The following is a 22,779-nucleotide window of genomic DNA, read 5'->3' as shown; positions in this document are numbered from 1 at the left end:
TGGAGCCCTTGCCTACCCGGTTAAGAAGAGCGGTGCCTGGGTCGTCTGGATACCCAGGGAAGTCTGAGGCGTCTTTGTGCTGAAGGGTGCAAGGATCCTGTCAAGCAGTACAGTCGGCAGGAGAGCGCTAGTGCTTGTCATCGGATCGGCGCGGCGGAAAAGGAAGTAAGGTGCTATTCCCCTGCGCAGGAGCAGGAGCGAGTGTCCCTCTAGTGGAAGGAGGCGGTGCCGGCGGCGCCGCTAATCCCCCTGCATCTGCGCGAGTGCCGATTGCTGAGAGGAGGCGCTGCAGGCTGTGCCGCTAGTCTCCCCGCACCTGCGCGACTGAGACTGCCCTGAGAGACGCGTGAGAACCCTGGGAGGCGGCGCGCCACGAATCCCCTCAGCGGAGCTGGCATAGAGTGGAGCGGAAACCTCTAGCCTTCGCTGATCGAGCGGACGTCGGCCTGCCTAGCGCTCGAGTCAGCCAGTGTGAGGAAACGACGGGCCAACACGATTGAACCTCCCCACCCCAGCGCTGTGTCCCAAAGGCTGGCTGGGCGGGGTTTGGAGGCTGCTACTGCCACTGGTGTTGTTTGGTGGTGCCGGTGGAGAGCCCTACCCCCCTGTAGACTGGGGCCGGACCAGAAATACAAAATACAGTAAGGAGGAGTGGGAGGGGAGAGGAAGTATAGGGCTGAGCCCTTGCTGGTGTGGTAAATTCTCCCATGCACTAACGCCTAATCAGGTGCCTTGATCTCCAGTCAACTTTACCTTTAGACTGTGCCAGGGAAGGTGTGAGGGAGGTTAACTTCAGTTCCCCAACCTAACGCTCTACAAAGTCTAGGGAGCAGACACCCAGCAAGTCATCAGAAGGAAACCTAGGCTGAAGGGAGAAAAAGTGCACTGACTGTTTTGATTACAGGGGAACCCCCTTCAAATCCTTATAGCTATTGTTGTAGTGAATAGTGAACGTGGGAAGTTCCTACAATAAACTGTGCATGTGCATTCTAGCTCTGTATAAAGGGGTGGATGAAGGGTGTGAGATCTTAGCCCTGTGGTGAGGGAATAACCAGTGACCTGGCAGTCTAATGTGATGATCTGTTGATGACATTGTTTATTAATGCAAAGTGACACCGCTTAGTGTAATTCTGTTGGGACATTTTTAAATCTCTAAAGGAAGCCATATTGAATCCTTGACATCTGTATGCTTTGAATTGTAATTTTCCCTACAGAAGGAAGAGTGCTAATTACTTCTCTAAATCAAAGGTATAAACGCTATTCTGGAGAAGAGCTGAAATGTATTACATTGTATAAATTAAAACTAAAGAGCATATTATTTTTATAAAGCGGCACGTATTTTCACATAAATTTTGGTGTAGAGTTTTCTTTTTGAGTGCTATTGCGTGAAGTTACTTTTGGGTGGTCTGCAACCTTTACACTGTGCCTCTGTTATGTTAGTCTTGCCCTAGGCCAGGCTACCTAATTCCAACAGGCGGTAATACCAGAAGTGCTAAAACAGATTCAAAATGAATTCGGTCCAGAACCCGCTTTAAATCTAGGTATGAAATTACTGAAAGACTTCAAGCAGGTCACGGCTATATTATTAGCCAATATTAAAGGAGAAGCAGCATCTGTGGCGATCCGCCAGAAGTTGAGGGAAACAGATATAAAAGATCCTGTTGAGCTTGCAAAAATCATAGAAAAATGCTATGAAGAATTAGGTAGAGACAGCTTGGGTGGAAAACCAGTTAAGCCCCAACTGCTCGAAAATCCTGAAAAATTATTTATTAAAAATAATTCAAACACTCCTAAAAAGAGCTGGGATGGAAATAAACAATCCACTCCCAAGGAAAAAGTTTTCCAGTCCAGAGGAAGGTCTCCTCGACGGAGGGAAAGAACTCCGACTCGAGAACGCCAGTCTCCCCAACGGGAGCCCTCTGAGAAAAGATATAACCTTAGAAATAGGGATAATCTGAAAAAACCTGATAGATATCAAAGTATTGATACACGTCCCTCTCGATCTTTTCCACAGAATTCGGAAAGAAGAGGACGGTCAGACCCAGGAGAGCACACCAAGTCCAAAGACAAGGAACCTGCTCAAAATAGGAAATCTCAATTTCAGAAAAAGAAGGTAGCCAGTATTAGAGTAATCAACCATGCCGAGAATACTGAGGACACAGTTGAAAAACGGGGAGTGGGCATTGACAATGTTGGACAGTGCAGCAGAAATCAGTATAGCGCGCAAGATCTTGATGAGTCATCTGGAGACAGTGGACACGAATGAATACATTCAGGTTGAAACTGCCGACGCCAGACTTAGCGAGCCCCATAAAATATACGAAATAACATTGCGTATAGACGGTGATAAGACTAGGAAAATTAAGGGTCTATTTTGGGATAAGCTCTCAAAAGGCTATGATATTCTGTTAGCTGAAAAAGATTGGCCCCCAGAGTTTGTCAGGGAGTGCCCTCGTGGCGAAGAAGTGATTATGCCTGCCTTCTCGAATCACATTCCGATTCACAAAAATATACATATGCAAGGAAATGGGCAGTGGCCCAGGCACCTGCATTGTATAAAAATCATGTAGGATGGGATGAGGACTCAACTCCTCACAAGATCCAATTAAAAAGTGAACCAACTGCCCAACGGCAGTATCCCATAAAGCAAGAAGCTAAAAAACAGGTCAGGGAGATCTTAGATCAACTTGAGTATCAGGGGGTGATTGAAACATGCACCTCTCAAATGAACAATCCTTTGTTTCCTGTCTCCAAGCCAGACAATTCATATCGTCTAGTTTTGGACTACAGACATCTTAATACATGTTGCAAAACTTTTGCAGTACAAAACTCGCATAGTGCAGCCCTAATGAATAACATAGTTAGGAAAAAATATAAAACGACATTAGACATTTCTAATGGTTTCTTTTGTCAAAACATTGCACCGGAAAGCAGATATTTGACCGCTTTCTCTGCATTTGGGTCGCAGAAAAAATTCTGTCGACTCCCACAGGGGTTCAAGAACAGCCCAGGACTATTCTCAGCTAGGGTAACAGAGTTACTACAGATCTATGATGATGAAGCATTGTGTTAGACCTGTCTGCTTCTGGGAAGACTCTAACCACCATGATTTATTTTTGTCCCCCTTAGCCTCCCAGACTTTCTATTTTTATTTTACATGTGTCCATCAGGAGGTTTTTTTTATGCTGTCAGGGGGCTAGGTGTTCCTTGGCGATGACGCCATTTTTCCCTCATCACTTGTGAGGCCTAGTCACCCCCTTGAAACCTTAGGGATCTCCAGGGACCTAAAATGGTGTCCACCAACTGTCATAACGGACACTACTGGAGGATAGGTCCATAGGATAGCATTAAGGAACTTTCTAGAATCTACTAGAGACTTCTGCAGGTCTGAGGCCAACCTATATAAGGCCAGTGACCAGCAGCCATTTTGTGCTGACCCCAGAGTAGAGGAGTGAGGCAGTGGTGAGAGGAGGTGGACACACTGAGAGCAGCTAGTTTGTCACTGAGGCTGACAGTTACTTCAGAAGATTGTTCCCCCTTCAGCCTTTGACCGATCCCTCTATCAAGACATCAATTATTGACCAATGAATCGAGCTACGTGAGAAGAAAGACCCTTCTGGATCAACATTCCTGTAAAACTGACAGGACCTGCTTCCTGAAACTCAGTCCCATATCCCCTGCCCAGCGCTGCACCTACCAGGGTGTCGAGTCATTTGTGGACCCCTTGAAGCGCCTTGAGGTGGTTGGGGAACTGCGGAGCCTGAAACACCTGGAGGAGCGAGTGCCCGATCAGGGAGGTACTTCCTCTGGAGCCGGGTGAGGAAAGCGACAGCGTGTGAGGAGCGGCGCTGTGTGGTCCGTCTGCGGGACCCCGGGGGCACCAGGCGCGTCAGGAGAAGCGAGGAAACGCTTCCGCGCAAGCCAGTAGCGCGACCGCTTCTTACAGCAGGAGGGGCCTAGGGTCGAGCAGGCCCAGGGGTGCAGTGTTCCCTGCGTGACGAGGTCCGGTGAGGAACACGCAGGCGCCGACGAGCAGCGCGTCCTGAGAGGCGGAGCCATTGCGAGGAACGCGCATGCCCCAGAGATCAGCGCGTCCATCGGGTTGCCTGAGGTGGCGCCAGACGTCTTTCCTGAGCGCCGCGTTGTCAGCGGAAATCCCCTACTTGTGAGCGCTTACTGGAGGAACTAGCGCTTGAGCAACCGACCGCCCATCCAACCCCTGGCGGTCCACAGAAGCAGGAAATCACCGCGCTAAGCCTGAATCGAGGCCCCCTAGCCAGCGCTGACAGGCGAAAGCGCGCTTGGGCTGAGGAGGCCGGCAAGACTCTCCCCACGCCAGCACAGGGAAGCAGCTGGTCGGGGGAGCTCGAGAGGCAGGTGCCAGCTGAAGGCCTGTGGACTGTGGCATATCTGCCACCCAGACAGTAAGGAGAGAGGGAGTGTGAAAAGGGAAGTGCTGGGTAAAAAGGGATAAAAGGTTGACAGATACCTTAAACAGGTCTATAAGCAGAGAAAAGGGCCTTGACCTTTCTACTTCCCTTGAGATTCATTCTGTGCCATAGGAGAGAAGGGGTTAGGAAGCGTAACCCTAGATGTGTTAACATAACCAATGAATTAGCAGGCTGTATTAATGAATTATTGATGTCATTGTGCATTAATGCAAAGTACCCCTGTAGAGTGTGAAGTTTAGGAGCTTCAATTAATTATCCAAAGAAGTTCTCTGAATGTACTGCTGAATCTTGACAAAAGTATATGATTTACTGTCTTTTTCCACAGCTGGAAGAGTGAAAATTAACTTCCATGGTAAAAGTGTATATTCATTCCTACAAGCAGTTGATGTTATAACCTGTATGATTTTAAATCCAAAGAGCCATATTATTTTTATAAAAGGTAACGGTATTTTTGCAAACAGAGGTGTTGTGTCTTTATTTTAGTGGTTCATCACTGTGTTACTGTGGGTAAGCTGTGTAAGTACTTAGCCAACGCCTGGAGTTAGCTGTAGACCACTACTGTGCCAAGCTACCATATGTAGGCTTGGGGAATCTAGGTCCAACATAATTGGTGTTTCAGCGGTGGGATAGCGGATCTGTACTTACACTTACTTATTAGTAACGCAGTGACAACCACGAGACCCCACCTGGAGTTTTCTCCCTGCGGCCTTCCTAATTTACATTTTTGGTTTTTCTAAATTGACTTCTGGCGGTGGGTGGAGGTTGACCTCAGGTCACTCTGTGGATTTCTCCTGTATAGCATTTTATACTTCAAACAAGAATGGAGATAAATGTGGAAGAGCTAGACAATTATACTGTGCCTCAATTGAAAGAATGGTGTCAGCAGCAGGGGGTGTTTTTCAAGAAAAGGATGGGTCGGTGGAGGGAGTTATTCTCTCGCCATCCCTAACTCCTGAACAGCAGGGTGATTGCCGCCAGATCCTGGGGCAATTTTCTTCTCTGTTCTCCCTTGTCCCAGGTAGGACCCACCTGTGTACCCATGACGTGGACACAGGAGACAGCCCACCTGTGAAGTCTAAAATCTACCGGCTGTCGGACAAGGTGAAGGCCAGCATCAAGGGTGAAGTCGCCAAGATGCTGGAACTGGGAGTGATTGAACCTTCTGGAAGCCCTTGGTCTAGCCCGGTGGTTTTGGTACCAAAGGCTGCCCCACCAGGCACCACACCTGAATTGAGATTCTGTGTGGACTACCGAGGCTTGAACTCAGTGACCAAAACTGATGCCCATCCTATCCCCCGGGCGGATGAGCTGATTGACCGGCTGGGAGCTGCTCAATACTTAAGTACCTTTGACCTAACTTCAGGGTACTGGCAGATTTCCCTTACAGAGGAGGCGAAGGAAAGGTCAGCCTTCTCTACACCTGAGGGACACTACCAATTTCGCGTGATGCCCTTTGGGCTCAAGAATGCCCCTGCCACTTTTCAGCGGCTGGTGAACAGGGTCCTTTCTGGAATGGAAGCTTTTTCTGCTGCATACCTGGACGACATTGCTGTCTTCAGTAGCAGCTGGGAGGACCATTTGCAGCATCTGCAAGCTGTTCTACATGCCCTGCAACAGGCTGGATTGACAATCAAGGCCAGCAAGTGTCAGATCGGACAGGGGTCGGTGGTGTACCTAGGTCACTTGGTGGGCAGAGGGACAGTGCAGCCCCTCCAGGCAAAGATTGAGGCTATCATCGCCTGGGAGCCCCCCAAGACTCAGACAGAGGTCCGAGCCTTCCTGGGCCTCACTGGATATTACCGTCGCTTCGTGAAGGGGTATGGCACTATCGTGGCCCCTCTCACTGAGCTTACTTCCAAGAAGCAACCCCGACGGGTAGTCTGGACGGAGGCTTGCCAGCGAGCCTTCCTGACCTTGAAACAAGCATTGTGTTCCGCTCCCATTCTCAAGGCCCCTGATTTTGCTAGAGAATTCATTGTCCAAACAGATGCGTCAGAACATGGCATTGGGGCAGTGTTATCGCAGCTAAATGATGAGGGCTTGGATCAACCCGTGGTCTTCCTGTCCAGGAGACTACTCCCCCGGGAAAGGAGGTGGAGTACAATTGAGAGAGAAGCCTTTGCGGTGGTTTGGGCTCTGAAGAAGCTACGTCCATACCTGTTTGGTTCGCACTTCCTAGTTCAGACTGACCATCGCCCCCTTCGTTGGCTGATGCAAATGAAGGGGGAGAATCCCAAGTTGCTAAGGTGGTCCATCTCCCTACAGGGAATGGACTTTAGGGTGGAACACCGACCTGGGGCAGACCATGCCAATGCAGACGGTCTATCCAGGTATTTCCGCCTTAGTGATGAGGACTCCCAAGGGGTTGGGTAGTTCTCCCCACTTTCAGCTGGGGGGGACGCGTGTTAGACCTGTCTGCTTCTGGGAAGACTCTAACCACCATGATTTATTTTTGTCCCCCTTAGCCTCCCAGACTTTCTATTTTTATTTTACATGTGTCCATCAGGAGGTTTTTTTTATGCTGTCAGGGGGCTAGGTGTTCCTTGGCGATGACGCCATTTTTCCCTCATCACTTGTGAGGCCTAGTCACCCCCTTGAAACCTTAGGGATCTCCAGGGACCTAAAATGGTGTCCACCAACTGTCATAACGGACACTACTGGAGGATAGGTCCATAGGATAGCATTAAGGAACTTTCTAGAATCTACTAGAGACTTCTGCAGGTCTGAGGCCAACCTATATAAGGCCAGTGACCAGCAGCCATTTTGTGCTGACCCCAGAGTAGAGGAGTGAGGCAGTGGTGAGAGGAGGTGGACACACTGAGAGCAGCTAGTTTGTCACTGAGGCTGACAGTTACTTCAGAAGATTGTTCCCCCTTCAGCCTTTGACCGATCCCTCTATCAAGACATCAATTATTGACCAATGAATCGAGCTACGTGAGAAGAAAGACCCTTCTGGATCAACATTCCTGTAAAACTGACAGGACCTGCTTCCTGAAACTCAGTCCCATATCCCCTGCCCAGCGCTGCACCTACCAGGGTGTCGAGTCATTTGTGGACCCCTTGAAGCGCCTTGAGGTGGTTGGGGAACTGCGGAGCCTGAAACACCTGGAGGAGCGAGTGCCCGATCAGGGAGGTACTTCCTCTGGAGCCGGGTGAGGAAAGCGACAGCGTGTGAGGAGCGGCGCTGTGTGGTCCGTCTGCGGGACCCCGGGGGCACCAGGCGCGTCAGGAGAAGCGAGGAAACGCTTCCGCGCAAGCCAGTAGCGCGACCGCTTCTTACAGCAGGAGGGGCCTAGGGTCGAGCAGGCCCAGGGGTGCAGTGTTCCCTGCGTGACGAGGTCCGGTGAGGAACACGCAGGCGCCGACGAGCAGCGCGTCCTGAGAGGCGGAGCCATTGCGAGGAACGCGCATGCCCCAGAGATCAGCGCGTCCATCGGGTTGCCTGAGGTGGCGCCAGACGTCTTTCCTGAGCGCCGCGTTGTCAGCGGAAATCCCCTACTTGTGAGCGCTTACTGGAGGAACTAGCGCTTGAGCAACCGACCGCCCATCCAACCCCTGGCGGTCCACAGAAGCAGGAAATCACCGCGCTAAGCCTGAATCGAGGCCCCCTAGCCAGCGCTGACAGGCGAAAGCGCGCTTGGGCTGAGGAGGCCGGCAAGACTCTCCCCACGCCAGCACAGGGAAGCAGCTGGTCGGGGGAGCTCGAGAGGCAGGTGCCAGCTGAAGGCCTGTGGACTGTGGCATATCTGCCACCCAGACAGTAAGGAGAGAGGGAGTGTGAAAAGGGAAGTGCTGGGTAAAAAGGGATAAAAGGTTGACAGATACCTTAAACAGGTCTATTAGCAGAGAAAAGGGCCTTGACCTTTCTACTTCCCTTGAGATTCATTCTGTGCCATAGGAGAGAAGGGGTTAGGAAGCGTAACCCTAGATGTGTTAACATAACCAATGAATTAGCAGGCTGTATTAATGAATTATTGATGTCATTGTGCATTAATGCAAAGTACCCCTGTAGAGTGTGAAGTTTAGGAGCTTCAATTAATTATCCAAAGAAGTTCTCTGAATGTACTGCTGAATCTTGACAAAAGTATATGATTTACTGTCTTTTTCCACAGCTGGAAGAGTGAAAATTAACTTCCATGGTAAAAGTGTATATTCATTCCTACAAGCAGTTGATGTTATAACCTGTATGATTTTAAATCCAAAGAGCCATATTATTTTTATAAAAGGTAACGGTATTTTTGCAAACAGAGGTGTTGTGTCTTTATTTTAGTGGTTCATCACTGTGTTACTGTGGGTAAGCTGTGTAAGTACTTAGCCAACGCCTGGAGTTAGCTGTAGACCACTACTGTGCCAAGCTACCATATGTAGGCTTGGGGAATCTAGGTCCAACACATTGTCTTACGTAGATGATATTTATCTCACAGACGACGACTTGGATACTCACTTGAAAAGAGTGAACACCATTATACTTGGGTTCGCAGCAGAGGGTTACAAATTCAACTTTAAAAAGTCTCGAATTGCCCATCTGACGGTACTATTTTTAGGGTACGTATTATCAAGTGAAGGGAAAAGCCTAGCGGACAACTTCTTAGAGAAGTGCGCTGTACTCCAAGCTCCAAAAACGCTGAAGAATTTACAATCAATACTAGGTTTTCTGAATTTCGGAAGAACTTATATCCTAAATTACGCAGAGAGGGTTAAACCTCTCTACGAACTAATTAAACCTGACTTTAAACAAATCAATTGGACTCAAAAACACACAGAAATTTTGAGATCACTGCAAACAGACATGTTAGCAAAAACTAAATTAGATACACGTGACAACACACGTGATCTTGTAATCCGAGTCCTCCCAGGAAGATGCGGATTCACGTACCTGACCTCTAATGAGGGAGAAAAGGTACCAATTTCAATTAAATCTCACTTGTACACACAAGCAGAAAAAACATTCAGTCACACAGAAAGAACTGTGAAAGCAGTGCAAATCGCATTAGCAAATGAACGAGAACTAGCACACGGCAAACGGATTAATATCCTTACAGCGGAATCCGCCTTCGAGGCGCTATTCAGCCCAGTAAACCTGCCTACAGTGTCACTGGATCCGAAATGGATACAGTGCATAGATTCTCTAGGAGCGGAAGACGTGAAATACTATGTTGCCCCGCAATTTGAAGAACTGAATGATTTAGAGTATGAAGAAGAATATCCTCTGCCAATCGAAATTCTGCCTCTCCCACAATACGCCTGTATAATCTATACAGATAGCTTTGTACAGCATTTCAACGTAGAGAGCAAATCCTACAATGCAGCGTGTGCGATCATTAAAGGTCGTTGGCTGTGCGGTAAATTCAGACCGAAAGTAACAAAAACTGAATCTGTAAGAAACTGTTCGGTTCAAAGAACTGAAATCAGATCTTTAAAGATGGCGCTCGAAAATGCAGAACGTGAATTCCCGACACTTATAGTGTGCGATTCTCATTTCTGCGTCAACTCTTACAACGACTACAAAGATGACACAGGTGCCACAATAAAGCATAAATTGCTCTGGGAACAAGTAGCTCTTTTACACAAAGAACTACAAAAGGCTCACGTGATTCACGCACAGAGTCTTCAACGTGATGGCGTTCACGTTGCAGGGAATTCATTGGCTAATACAGCCAAAGCGGAAGCAACTAAACCGGCTTCCGTAGCCACAAAAAAGCGTACAGATAAGTACATAGACGGGGAAACCATGCTGGCAGTAAAAACGACCGTAAAAGGCGACTGTGCAGCACTACCCGTAAACTATCCACTCAATTATGCATACATAATCGATGCAAACTCCGTTCCTTTTGCTCGAATCCCTGGAGTGGGGGACAGAGTAATTCCAAACAGGAGCAGGAGGGGCTTCCTCTTACTGGAAGCACACATGGGGTTGGGTCTGAGACACCAAACAATCAAAGCCTCTCTGAAAGAATTACAATCAGAGTACTGGTGGCCAGGAATGAGTATAGATATTCAATGTTTTGCTCAAAATTGTGAAAACTGCAACAGAGATCGCAGTGATGAACCGGCCAGTGTAGTTTCAGGATCCCTTCTAGACAGCATAAGGCGGTCTATCTGCGCAATCAAAGAAGAGAAGCGCGTCCCAGTGTACACCATTAAGACGAAAAGCACTTAAAAAATGAGGCCTCCAGCGCTCGGCTGACGCTAGAACGGTTATAAAAGATTTGCGAGTCTATATCGGCATATACGCAATTACCACGTTCCATTCTGACCAGGGTCCTGCTTTCAGCTCTCGAGCCTATAAGGAGGCCATGGCTAGCATGGGAATTGGGTTGCGGTATTCTTGTCCGTCGCACCCCGAAGGGAATAGTGTGGTAGAAAGAAAAAACCGTGACATAAAGCAATCTATAACAGCGAAGGTATTAGGTTCAGGCGCTGGGTGGGTCAAACATTTAATAAGTGTCCAGACTAGTCTTAACAACATGCCAAGAAATTCTCTAAAAGGTTTCAGCCCATACGAACTATTGTTCGGAATTAGAATGCGCGTTCAGGACCTCGATAGTCAGATGTCAGTGGTTTAAGAAGAAACAACACACTTTGATGTAAAAGACCGTTTGGCTGTTTTACAGGAACTGAATGAAACAGGAAAATCATTAAGCAACATAAAGTTAAAGCAACAGCCAAGTACCACTGACGAGGCACCACCCGCAACAGCCCCAGCAAGGCCTGTCTGGATTCCAAAGATTGGGGATCTAGTCAGAGAAAAGATCGCGGTTAAGAAGGAATTTGGGCCTTCTTACAGAAAAGCAGTACCTGTCTTGGCAGTCACCGGAACAAGATCAGTTGTACTACCGCCACTTGCTGGTAAAAAGGAGAACAGAGTCATGTCTATCGATCTGGTAAAACCACAAGCATGTGGCCTATAATCAACAGTAGGCCCAGTGGACTCCCAAGAAACAACAGAATACCCAAACTTGCAACAATCCAAGAGGTTCAAACTGAAAGACTAATCACATTCGATCAGCCTGCAGTGCACAATGAAGGACTATGCAATAATGCCATGGAACTCGTGCCTCTTGAAACACAGATTGAAACAGTTCGTCAAGAAACAACACCAGTCTACAATGATGTGGCATCAGAAAGTGCTACCGAGAGACAGATTGAAAGAACAATCCCATCAATTGACAGAACTGCATCTGGTTATTTCATCAACTTCGACAACTTCTCTGAAGATTTAAACGACACCGAAGTGATGCCAGAAACAAAAAAGTATTCTAAAGAAAATACAACAGGACTCCTTCAACAAATCAAAGAACTATATCTGGATTCACCGTTGATTGAGCATTGGATTATCTCAGGGGTTTTCATACTCCTACTATGCCTAATTTTAGTTTTAATTTTAGGGAAGTTCATTACAATTGAATGGACACAGCAAGTCAGAACATCAACCTAGTCCTTAAACCACACAGATCATCCCACGTGAAGAAAAGAGAACTGTCAACAGTAAATGTCACAGCAATTCCAAAACCTGGTGGGGTAGTATGGGAGAAAACAGACTATGAGATCTATGGTCCGGTAGAAATCCTGAAGTATCCTCATCAACTAAAGGTTTCCTTAAGTGACTTTGTGACACCAAGTACATTCTCTGATGATTGGGACTTTAACAGTATTAATGACATGATGTCTGATTTAGTAATGTCAGCTAGATTCACAGATCATGATTATTTACAAGGTTCATCTAGTTATGAGCAGTTATTCTGTTACACCCACTATGGGGATCATTACTTGCATAAATCTGCACAGCCTAGAAATGTTTTTATGTATAATCAATGGGAACATTGTGCTACACCACCTAAAAGCAGTTCTAAAGCATTTTTTGAGAAATTCAAATACTTCTCAGGGTTTAACACCAGTAATGCAGAAACGTTTTATTATAAACTGTTAGATAAAACAGGAATGAAAACAATGCTGACAAATTCTAAATTGATATATTCAGAAGCATTTTATGACAAAATGATGACATTTGGTTTTGATTATTGGAAAAATAATATTGAAACGAAAACGATTTGGGGTACAAAAGATTGGCAGGTGCAAGGCATTGAAGCACTTTTTAGAACCTGCATGATACCTGAACAAATGTTATTTTTAAATGACACAATACACCAAACATCTTGTCTTGGCCTAGCTAAGATCAAAGATCTTAAAACACCGTCTATACCAAAGCCAATACCTGAAAATGCAACCACAGATATTGAATTAGACGTGTCTCAAATTTTACATTTCAACAGAACAAATCCTGATTGGAAAAAGTGGTTAATCTGGCCTACAGACACAAATAGCTGTCAAGATAGATTCCTGAACAAAACACAGGGGTTAAAAATGACCAGATTAGACTCTAGATACTCCCAGAGACAACATCCAGGGATTATAACAACATACAGTGTAGGGAAACTCTGCCTTGAATGGCTAACCTCGTCCACACTGGCTGAAATTAAGCAACACTTGTCTTTACTAAAAGATGGTGCTGATTTGCGCGATTTCATTCTTGGACCACGCAAACAGCGTCAAAAGCGTTTCATAGCGACCAGTATCTATGCTGCTTACAACGAGGCTTGGAAAGTAAAGCAAATTGAAACTGCTGAAAAAATACGAGAAATTGATCGTATTAATTTGGAGAAATCACTTTCTGTGGTAGACAATGGGTTAATGACTCTGTCTTCCAGAATATATTCGTTGGACAATATTGTATCCTCTGCCTTTGATGTGATAGACAGAGATTTGCTATTGTTACAACATGGCCAGTCTCAATTACGCTCTATTATAGAATTAGGCTGGACGCTGCAAAATCTTCGTTCAGGCTATGTGCCTTGGCGTTTAATCAACACAACGTCATTATTTTCCAGTTTTAACCTTACTGATAAACAGATCAGTTTGGCACAGAAAGGAGCAGACTATACAATCCTGAGCATCGAAAAACTCGAGAGATTATCATTGACAATGTCAGAGAGTCCTGTCATTGAATGGATAATACACGGAATTATCACAATTCCGATAACAACTTTCCGATTTAAAAAGTGCCTTGAATACATACCTGCTGGCCAGTATGAACAATTGGGTAAAGGATATGTTAAATCCGAATGGAAATTACCATACACTCATTCTTGCTATAGTGACAGTGACAAAAATGTATTTCTTAGTGGTAAAAATTGTAAACACTCACTAAGCGGTATACTTTTGTGTCAGGGTATTAATTTACACGGCGCATGTGATGGAAATTCAAACAACCTTTCATGCCACCAGCTAGTCACACCTGCAACTCAGATAGAGCCCTTCTTTATGCAACTCGCAAACGGGAGTTACATTCTTAGAACGGATCACAGATGTTGTGGCCTGACGCCAGGGAAAAGTTATATAGTACAAGTTACGTCCATGGTCAAATGTTGTATGCAAGCATTGTTCCCGAGCGGGCCTCCAGACATAGTGACTCCCCTCTGGCCTCGTCTGAATCTCTATTCTATACGAATTGATACATTAAGCAAAATGAAATCTGTACTTTTACAGACAACAGTGCCTATAACGTCATCTAAAGAGACGTATGATCTTCTAGTCGCAAGGACGGCTACTGAGGTTCATGACCTTTTATCAACAAATTGCCCCGTGCATTTCGTAGAAATGTTCAGCCAACTCCTTAACATGTCTAGTGCTACAAGCATCCCAGGCATATTTAAGACAGTCTTTACAGGACTGCTAACACCCTTCCAGGCAATTTTGGGAATCTTTCCTAATTTTGTGCACTCCATTTTTGGCGGCATACGATTATTTCTGGGACTCGTTACAGGGATTCTATTTTTGACCCTCCTGCTACGTTATGGCAAGCCTCGGCTCAGACATAGCTCCCATGGGAATGGAAGAGACAATCCTAGCAATGCGCTACAGGGACAGGATAACCAACATCCTCGGATTGGCCAGGCTGAGAGATCTAAACATGACCTGGTTCCTTTCATTCAGACCGATATGGCAAAATTGCATTTTACCTGTGCTACGGTGTATGCTTTGCGGCGATGAATGCGTGTTGGACATCTGTCTTTCAGCAGTACCAATGGACGTCGATACTTTGCTCAGTCCAATAACGGCTCACGCATTGTGTTGTCCCCAGCGGCTACCAATCCTGATGACGGCATTCGTGGAGACTCCTGTACTATAACCAAGTGGTAACAGTGGAGCGAGTGACAAAAGCAACATCATCCAGGTACAACGTTCTGTGAGCATTGCTGGTCCTGCCTTCGATGACAGCAATCATTCTCACACCTGCCAAGTTACAGCGCTATCTAATTTGGTTGAACTATCACCTGATTTTGTAGACCAATTCTTTGAGAGCCTGTCTGATACGATGTTCTCACCCACAGAGAAACAATAACTTTTGAAAAGCTTTCCGACACACAGCGTTCCCATGAACTCTGAATTCGGCCTTCAGTTTTGATCAACAAAAACTGCCAAGAGCTTTGGAAATCTATTTTCTTTGAATTGGACAATTTTTCTAATATTGACCTTTTTTGGCACGAACAATTCTTTGCTTAACGTAAAAACTATTCTTAGAGAACAGAAGCTTCACACTTCTATTTCTAAACACATCTACAGACATAACAACATTACACCAGCCTCTAGCACACATGTTATTACAATGCATTTTTACGTGATGATTTATCTCGCCTTTCTTCTGTCAGAGATACTTCATGTGTATTTCCTTTTGCATAATCGTTCATTGATTATAAATGCAATAATTTTTTGAATGATTACTATGCTTTAGAAAACGTACAGTACCTAAATTCCATGTATTACAAGTACGCCTATTTCGAATGCATATATGTATTTTGGGGTGGGCAATGTTACACATGCATCTTATTGCTTAGTTTTAGTAATTTTGATGGACATGAAAACGTGGAGTGGGTGTTGCGTGCTTATCTAGGTTCCTGATCGATACTGTGACCTTATGCCCCTATTCGGCTATAAATCCATTTATTCCCTATATTGGCATAACCGTTCAAGTGCGATTTTCTGAAAAGTCATCTCTGGCCTCACACGAACAGAGCCACATTCCAGCATGACTCTCTGCTACTTCCTTTGCGACCAATTAGTGCAATGACAGAGCAGCAGTCACTATCTGATATTCCTAGATAACACTCCGAGTTCTTCAACAAGATAAAAACTTAGCAAACCTGGAAATCCCCGCTTGCTATGTTTTGATTAGTAATGGAACTCTAATGAGCAACTGATAACTGTCACTTCCTAGTGACATCTTTAATTGACGTCTTATGTCCAGCAAACTTGCGTCAAACCCGGCACCTGTCAGGTATAAATATTACCAACGTTGCCTTAAGCAATGCGAGTTTGTTGCCTGTTGCTGATGCCAGCTGCCTGCATGACCCTGTGTTGGTAAATCTAGCACTCTGTCGCTGCAGCCTGCTATCCTGTGGTGGTGAAGCTGCTGATTACCATTATCGCCGCTACAGCGCGAACTATGGTGCAGTACGCTTAAGGAGCTGAACAGCCGTCCTCTGCGAAGACATCCAGCAGATTCCAGCTGCCCGCGGACGCTGTCCCCCCTCCTTCCTCGACGCGCTGAGAGAAGCCGCTGCCTTTCTCGTGCAGAGAAATCCAGTCCCGGCGCTTCCGGTTTACCCTCGCGGGTGACTGGGATATCGAGAGAGACCCCTGAAGGAGGTACCAATCCTCCATCATTCTATTCAGAGGTATGGTGTTGACTAAACCCTTAGACGAGAATTCTTGAAACAAACCTTGGCAAAACCAACTTAACTTAAAGCTACTTACTTACTCCCCTTTCACGTGTTAGGCTTAGGTCAGGCACACTGGGGTAGGCTTAGTTAGAAGCACCAGTTGAGTATGTTAGCCTAATGTATATATGACTGTATATATGTTTTATTACTTTTAAACCATTGTATGGCTAAGAAACCATATCAATGCTTTTACAGTTCTATTTCGCAATACTTATCTTACTGTACGTACTTTTTATAATAACAATTATTGCAATTGTGGCAATACATTTCTCTTGTACGAGAAGAAAGACTGTTCAATAATTGTTAACCCTTTATTGATACACGCCCGTCTCTCTATTCTCTACATCTCGTGAAAGTAAACTGCACTAGACTGACTGAGTGAAATCTATGTCTATTGTTTCACACGACCCTAGAGATTGACTCTTGATCTGAGGAGCAAAGTTGTCATGTTGCACGGTTGTTGGAAAACTGAATCCCTTCTTGTCTGTGCCAAGGAAGCTGATCACTTCCTATGCAGAGAAGAAAGTTTCCAGTGACCTCTGAGCTAGTTGGTAACACAACCCAATTAAGTTTAGCATAGTCAGTGGAGGCCTGGAATATAAGCAGTTCCACGTCGATACTACTGTTTATGTTATTCCAATGTGCAGGGCCTAGTGGGAAACTAGGAACTACACTACATGGGGATTAAACAGATCACGGCTTCTTGAAAAGAACCTGAAGAGGAAGCGTCCTTCACAAAAACTGATAAAGCAATAAAAGATGTGGAAGTAATAAGGAGGCAAAGTAGACATAGAATTCAATAGTAAAACCATCAGGGCCAGGTGCTTTACCCCTTTTTCGTTTTGAAACAGCATTCTGAATTTCAGATAAAGTGATGTCCGATTCCAATTAGATAAAATCCATGTTGTATGAAAGATGGGGAGGAATCGAATGAAAGAAAGAGGAAAGTGTAGCAGAGGAAGGTTGTTTCTCTGGTGTGTATAGCTTCTTATAAAAAGGAAAAAATTCACTGAAAATATTATCTTTGAATAACGAATCACCGGCATTGTTACGAATGGACTAAATTTTAGTCCTCTCTGGTCGAATCTTCAAATAATTTGCAAGTAGTTTGCCCATCCTATTTTGGCCTCCATAATACCAGGCACTGCTTCTTAAGAGATAAGATGAAGCAGCCTCTTTGGATGACTTATTAAAGGATATCTTTTCCTCAATAAGATTCTTTAAGGAGACTTCAGAGTAAGAACGATAATAAGAATTTTCAAGATGTTTAATTTTGGCCAATAACTGGGTATTTCTGGCTTCAAAAGACTTCTTTTTCCGTGAAACTAAATTTATAATAAAACCTCTTGCCGCCGCTTTAAAGGAGTCCCAAACCATTACTGGAGAAGAGTCTGGAGTAGAGTTAATAGAGAAGAATTCAGATGTAAACGATGTGAATTGGCCTGTACAGTTGGGATCATCTGATAATGAATTATTAAAACGCCATTTGCCAGCTTGAGGGGAGAAAGGTAGCAGATCAAATTCTACATAAACTGGAGCATGATCTAAAATTAGAATGGAACCAATCTCGGAGTGAGTGACAAGTTGGGACAAAGGTTTACTGAAGAAAAGATAATCTATTCTAGATTGTGAGTTGTGGGGAGGAGAGTAAAAAGTATATTACTGTAGGTCTAGATTACAAAGCCTCCAAATGTCAGTTAAAACTTTGCGTTGTATGGCAGAGGTGATTTGTGAGTGCATCTTGGTGTTAGAAAACTTTACAGAAGAATGTCTAACTAGAATAGGGTCAAGGAACTGCTTACAATCACCACCGAAAATAACATAGTTGTCATTAAACATGACAAGCTTATCCGAGATCTGATTCCAAAACACATTATCAACAGTAACAGGTGCGTAAACATTGAACAAAACTAAGGGTATTTGATCAATGAGTAATTTAACAATCACCCAACGACCCTCAAGATCATTCTCCTGATGGACTACTGAAAGATTGTGTTTTTTATGAAACAATATAGATAAACCATTTTTCTTTCCTAAGGCAGGGGAAGAGAAAACGTGACTCGCCCAACCTCTTTTCAGTTTAACTGCTTCAGCATCTGATAAGTGAGTTTCTTGAATAAAAGCAATATCAGTATTTAATCTAGCTAGATGGGTTGACACGTTGTCTTTTTATAGGATTATTAACTCCTTTAACATTTCAAATTAGAACCCTAAATGAGAACTATTGAAGTGAACATGCACAATTAATAATAAAGCGTCAAAATCGTATCTATCAAATAGAATATAAACAATATGAATTAAAAAATAAGTAATGAAAAAGTTCAGGATTCTATCAGTAACAATAACATGCACAATGTTCATAAAAACAATTGAAGAATATCTATCAAATAGAATGAGAGCAAAAAAGAGGCCAACAAAATAGCAATGCAAAATGTTATTACCTGGGAGAGAAAGAAGAAAGAAGACGAGAATGATAAATAGATTCAGGATGAAGTAGGAAAACAGGATAAAGAGAAAAAATATAAGGAGAAAAGGAATACTGGGTAATGTAAAAATGAAGAGACAGCAAAAGAGAAAGGGGAGAAGCAGGGAAAAGAATGATGAAAAAAGAAGGAAGAAAGGACCCAGGATGGAATTCAATATTAACATATGACACCACAGAAAAACAATGAGACTGGGGGTGGTGGAACCATATGAGGAAATGACCACACAGAACCAGAGAAACCACAGGGACGTGCTCAGGGAGAAACGACCTCCAAGTGAACAAAAAGAAGGTACAAATCAAGGGGTCACAAACCGCATCTAGAAGAAGCCAAAAGAGATAATGTTAACAAATTAAAATCACGAGAAGGTGGACCTAGTCGATGAGCTCGCTGGGTATTGAAAGCTGGAGAGTTTGGGAGACCAAGAAGCTGGGGTAAAAAGGATTGGAAAAAGGTGATAGGGTTTGATCCTTCAAGTCCCTCTGCAAGTCCGTAAATGCGTAGGTTATTACGCTTGTTGCGGTTTTCCAAATTTTCCACTTGGTGCTTGAGACTTTGAATTTCTCTATGCATATTCGGAACTTGATCAGTTAGAACGTGACCTGAATTGATGGTTTTCTCAAGATGATCAACTTTTTGCTCTGTAAGAGACCAGTTGTCTTCAAGACTTTAAAGTCGAGCGTTAGTGTCTGCCATGAACGAGAGAACGAATTTCCTCCATGTAAGGCTGGAGTGAGCGAATTTCTTCTAGTAGAAGCTCCATAGAGATAGAAGAATTTGTGTTGGTAGGTGATGGGGGATTCGCGTTTACTCGTTTCCCTGGAGTAGAAGCAGATGAAGAGGGTAATTTAGAAGTAACTTTTGTGTTCGAACGAAAAGTATGAAGAGAGGAGCATTTTAGAAGAGTCATTGGCTGCGTCACCTAAATTCTCTGGCAAAACAGTAAAGGGGTTAACATCCTCCAGGGGTATGTTAGAAAAATTACCTTGCTGAGAGGAGTTACGGTTATGACGCGACATTGCCATTGAGGGAGAAGTAAAGACAAAATGCAATAGAATTCAAAGGATGAATACTCTGAAGATTTGAGCTGAAAAAACAGCAATAAAGTCTGTATGAATAGTAAAAAAAAAAAATCCTCAAAAAAGACCAACTACTTCATTGTAGGAGGGAGAGAAATTCACATCTATAATAATAATATTAAAGAATTCCAATTTACAGTCCAGTAAAACAGCGAAATTGCAAAGTATGTGTACATTTCTGAAAAACAGACAATAACCTTGAAATTATTTATGAAAGTCACATATTATAAACAGCTTTTGCTATATGGAGGGAAAAAATATAGAAAAGGAAAGTAGCTGTAAGCTTGTGAGGTAAAAGCTTATATCCAAAATGGCAGTGAGGCAGAACTTAGAGCTGAAGCTTTTAAGAAAAAAAAAAGAAACAGTTCATAATACCAATTTCCTGGAGACAAAACTCATTGAAGGCAGAGAATCGGAAAATAGAGGAGTTTTGAAGAGTTGCACGCCATTTCACGAATCAGCGTGTGAGAGAGCGCAGACGGGGAGGCAGAGGAATCAAAATGGCGGACGCGGTCAGACGTGATCCGTCACTTCCGAAATAGACATAAAATAGAGGCTGCCGCACACCCCATGCGTTGGGAAGAATCTCAGCAGATGCAGCAGACGTTCCGGAAATAAATAGCGTGAATCAGCGGACCTCGTAGACGTGGGGATTTCTCGAAGGGTTCCCGTCCCTGCTACATCACTGCGGAGTTCCTTGGAGGTGCGGCCATTTCCATCGGCGCCGAAGCCACGCCGCTCGTACTACAAGAATTCTAATGAGCATACTTGTGCATTCCTTTGTGAATTGGGACCACATTATTTAAATGGTGGACATAGATCAGAAGTGCAGAGGTAGAAGTGCTGTAAAAAAGCAAAAAATATCTGTATCCATATGAATAATGAACAATATTTCACTATTCCAAGTACATGTGTAATGTAAACTTTTTGTACTATGTAATTATGCTATTTCTTAGCTGAGAGAATGCTGAACGCACATTATGGCTACAATATACATGCATGGGGGTCAGAAAATGAATCAGCCTCATTATGATTTCACATTTCTTTTACTTTGTCAGTAATTTCTCGTTCATGACTCCTTTTTTTCACATTTTTACAAATAAATTCTGCATATCCATTGAGAGCTTGTGGAAGTAGCAATATTGTCCCGGGCATTTCAGCAGTATGATAGACTTGTTTTGATTGTGAGAACTTGATGTAAATGAGGGTAAACATCTGTGCATCCAAGTCACTATCGTTAGTAAGTAAAGATTCATTGTGATTAAATACATGACATTAAAAAACTGTGCATTCTTATTGCCTCTTAAAACATTTCCTTTTTAGCGAATACATTATATGGGAGATGCAGAGTCAACATGCCATTTACAAATCATTTTCTGAACTCATCTTCAACCGTTTATAAGCGAATAGTAAGAGATTTCGAAAGCGCAGTAAGTATTTTAAGGCTTTTTGTACATCTCATAAAAGTGGCATTTGTCATAAAAATAACATTGGATTTTTAAAGAAAGTTCATATATTTCTATGTTAAATCTAGTGGTAGGCAGGAAGGGTTAGGTTAGGCTGCATGTTTTCTCGAACGCTGGAAATCTAACTGAATTGTAATTTTTCACAAAATATGAACAGCTCTATTTTTAGGGCTGGAAAAGGAAAAAAGCCTTCCATATTTCAAAGGGTATGAAGGCAGGCTTTGCTACAAAGAGAAAGTTTTTTTCATATTCAGTGGCAAAAAACGGATAAAAATAAAATACAGTTTAAACGCACCCCATAACCATTGATTGACCGCCCATAAGTAGGCAAACTGGGATAGTAATAAAGCAGAGGCCTATGAGAATTGGTGAGTAACAGAACTGAAAAAAGTAATACCCGGTTGAAATGGTTCTAAAATAAATAATTTTAAAAGTAACTTATGGGCAGATACACAAATGTAATTTACACTTTTGTGTAAGTTTATGCTTGTGAGTTTGCTACTTTCCGATATTCACAAACTCAGGGCCTGATTCACAAAGGCCTACATTTACTCAACTGATATGAGTTGTACCGATGAGGTTCAAGTCATTAATCAGCACTAGTGTGTATTTTCCATATTGAAGCAGGTTTGCAAAGGGGCTCCACCTGACAGTATATCTGCTTCATTCCTGCAGCTGTTGGCACACACGTCATTGCGTGCCTTTCCTAATCACTGCCTTTTGTGGGGATACCTTTATACGTCATAGCGCAAGGCCACACAACTTCGCTATTTTAGGAAGAATACTTTCAGTCTGGTGCACGTACTTCTCCCATGGGATCCCTTGCACTTGGTACAACATCATTTCAATCCAAAGCAGTGCTGCCATTTTAGGAGGCATTCCTTACAGTTTGGTCTGCGTACTTCCCCTACGGGATGCACTGCACAACAAGCCTACCTTACCTCTTGGCAGCTCGAGCATTTCTACTGACAGGTACAGCATTTCCCCTCAAAAGAGGCTGTCCTTTTATCATGCACGCTGACAGGTACAGCAATTCCACATTTTGGCACATGTTGTATCCATCGGTGCTCCTTTGGGCCTTGAGGTGGTCGCAGTTCTGTCAGTGCTTTCTACCATTTGCTACCACTTTGACTACAGCACTTTTACTACAGCCCACTGGTATTTTCAAGTTCATTGGAATTACTTCAGATAACTGCTCTTCCTGTTGTAATTCTATAAATATTTGTGTATGACTTGCAATTGCAGCATTTGTTTAGGTTTTCTACCTTTAGCAGGGACTCCTGTCATTAGATTTATTTTTTTCTTCTGCATAGTTTTTATTTCAGATTACGAAGCGCTGAATCAGTATTAGAGTCAGTTTTCACATTGCTTCAGGGAATACGTGGAATCTATCACCACCATAGGATTTCCTTACTGCTTCTGATGAACCCGCCCTCAAATGGGAGGAATGGAGAGAATTCCCACCGACTATATCTCAACATTCAAAGGCGACAAAGATTTCACGGATGGAAAATATATTT

At 43.8% G+C, this 22,779-nt stretch overlaps 1 protein-coding gene across 1 annotated transcript in view; it reads left to right on the top strand.

Annotated features, from left to right (window-relative positions):
* LOC147707029 (adhesion G protein-coupled receptor F1-like) overlaps nucleotides 1–22,779 on the top strand; it is a 375,698-nt gene that overhangs the window by 57,570 nt on the left and 295,349 nt on the right. The window contains exon 5 of the mRNA XM_086925618.1: nucleotides 21,117–21,223. Within this exon, the coding sequence (XP_086781744.1) occupies nucleotides 21,117–21,223 (107 nt within the window). The remainder of the gene's footprint in view (nucleotides 1–21,116; nucleotides 21,224–22,779) is intronic.

Source organism: Lissotriton vulgaris, chromosome 6 (assembly GCF_964263255.1).
Source record: "Lissotriton vulgaris chromosome 6, aLisVul1.2, whole genome shotgun sequence".
NCBI lineage: Eukaryota > Metazoa > Chordata > Amphibia > Caudata > Salamandridae > Lissotriton > Lissotriton vulgaris.
Note: the sequence above shows the minus strand (reverse complement) of the source record. Positions and strands in the feature narration are given on the sequence as shown.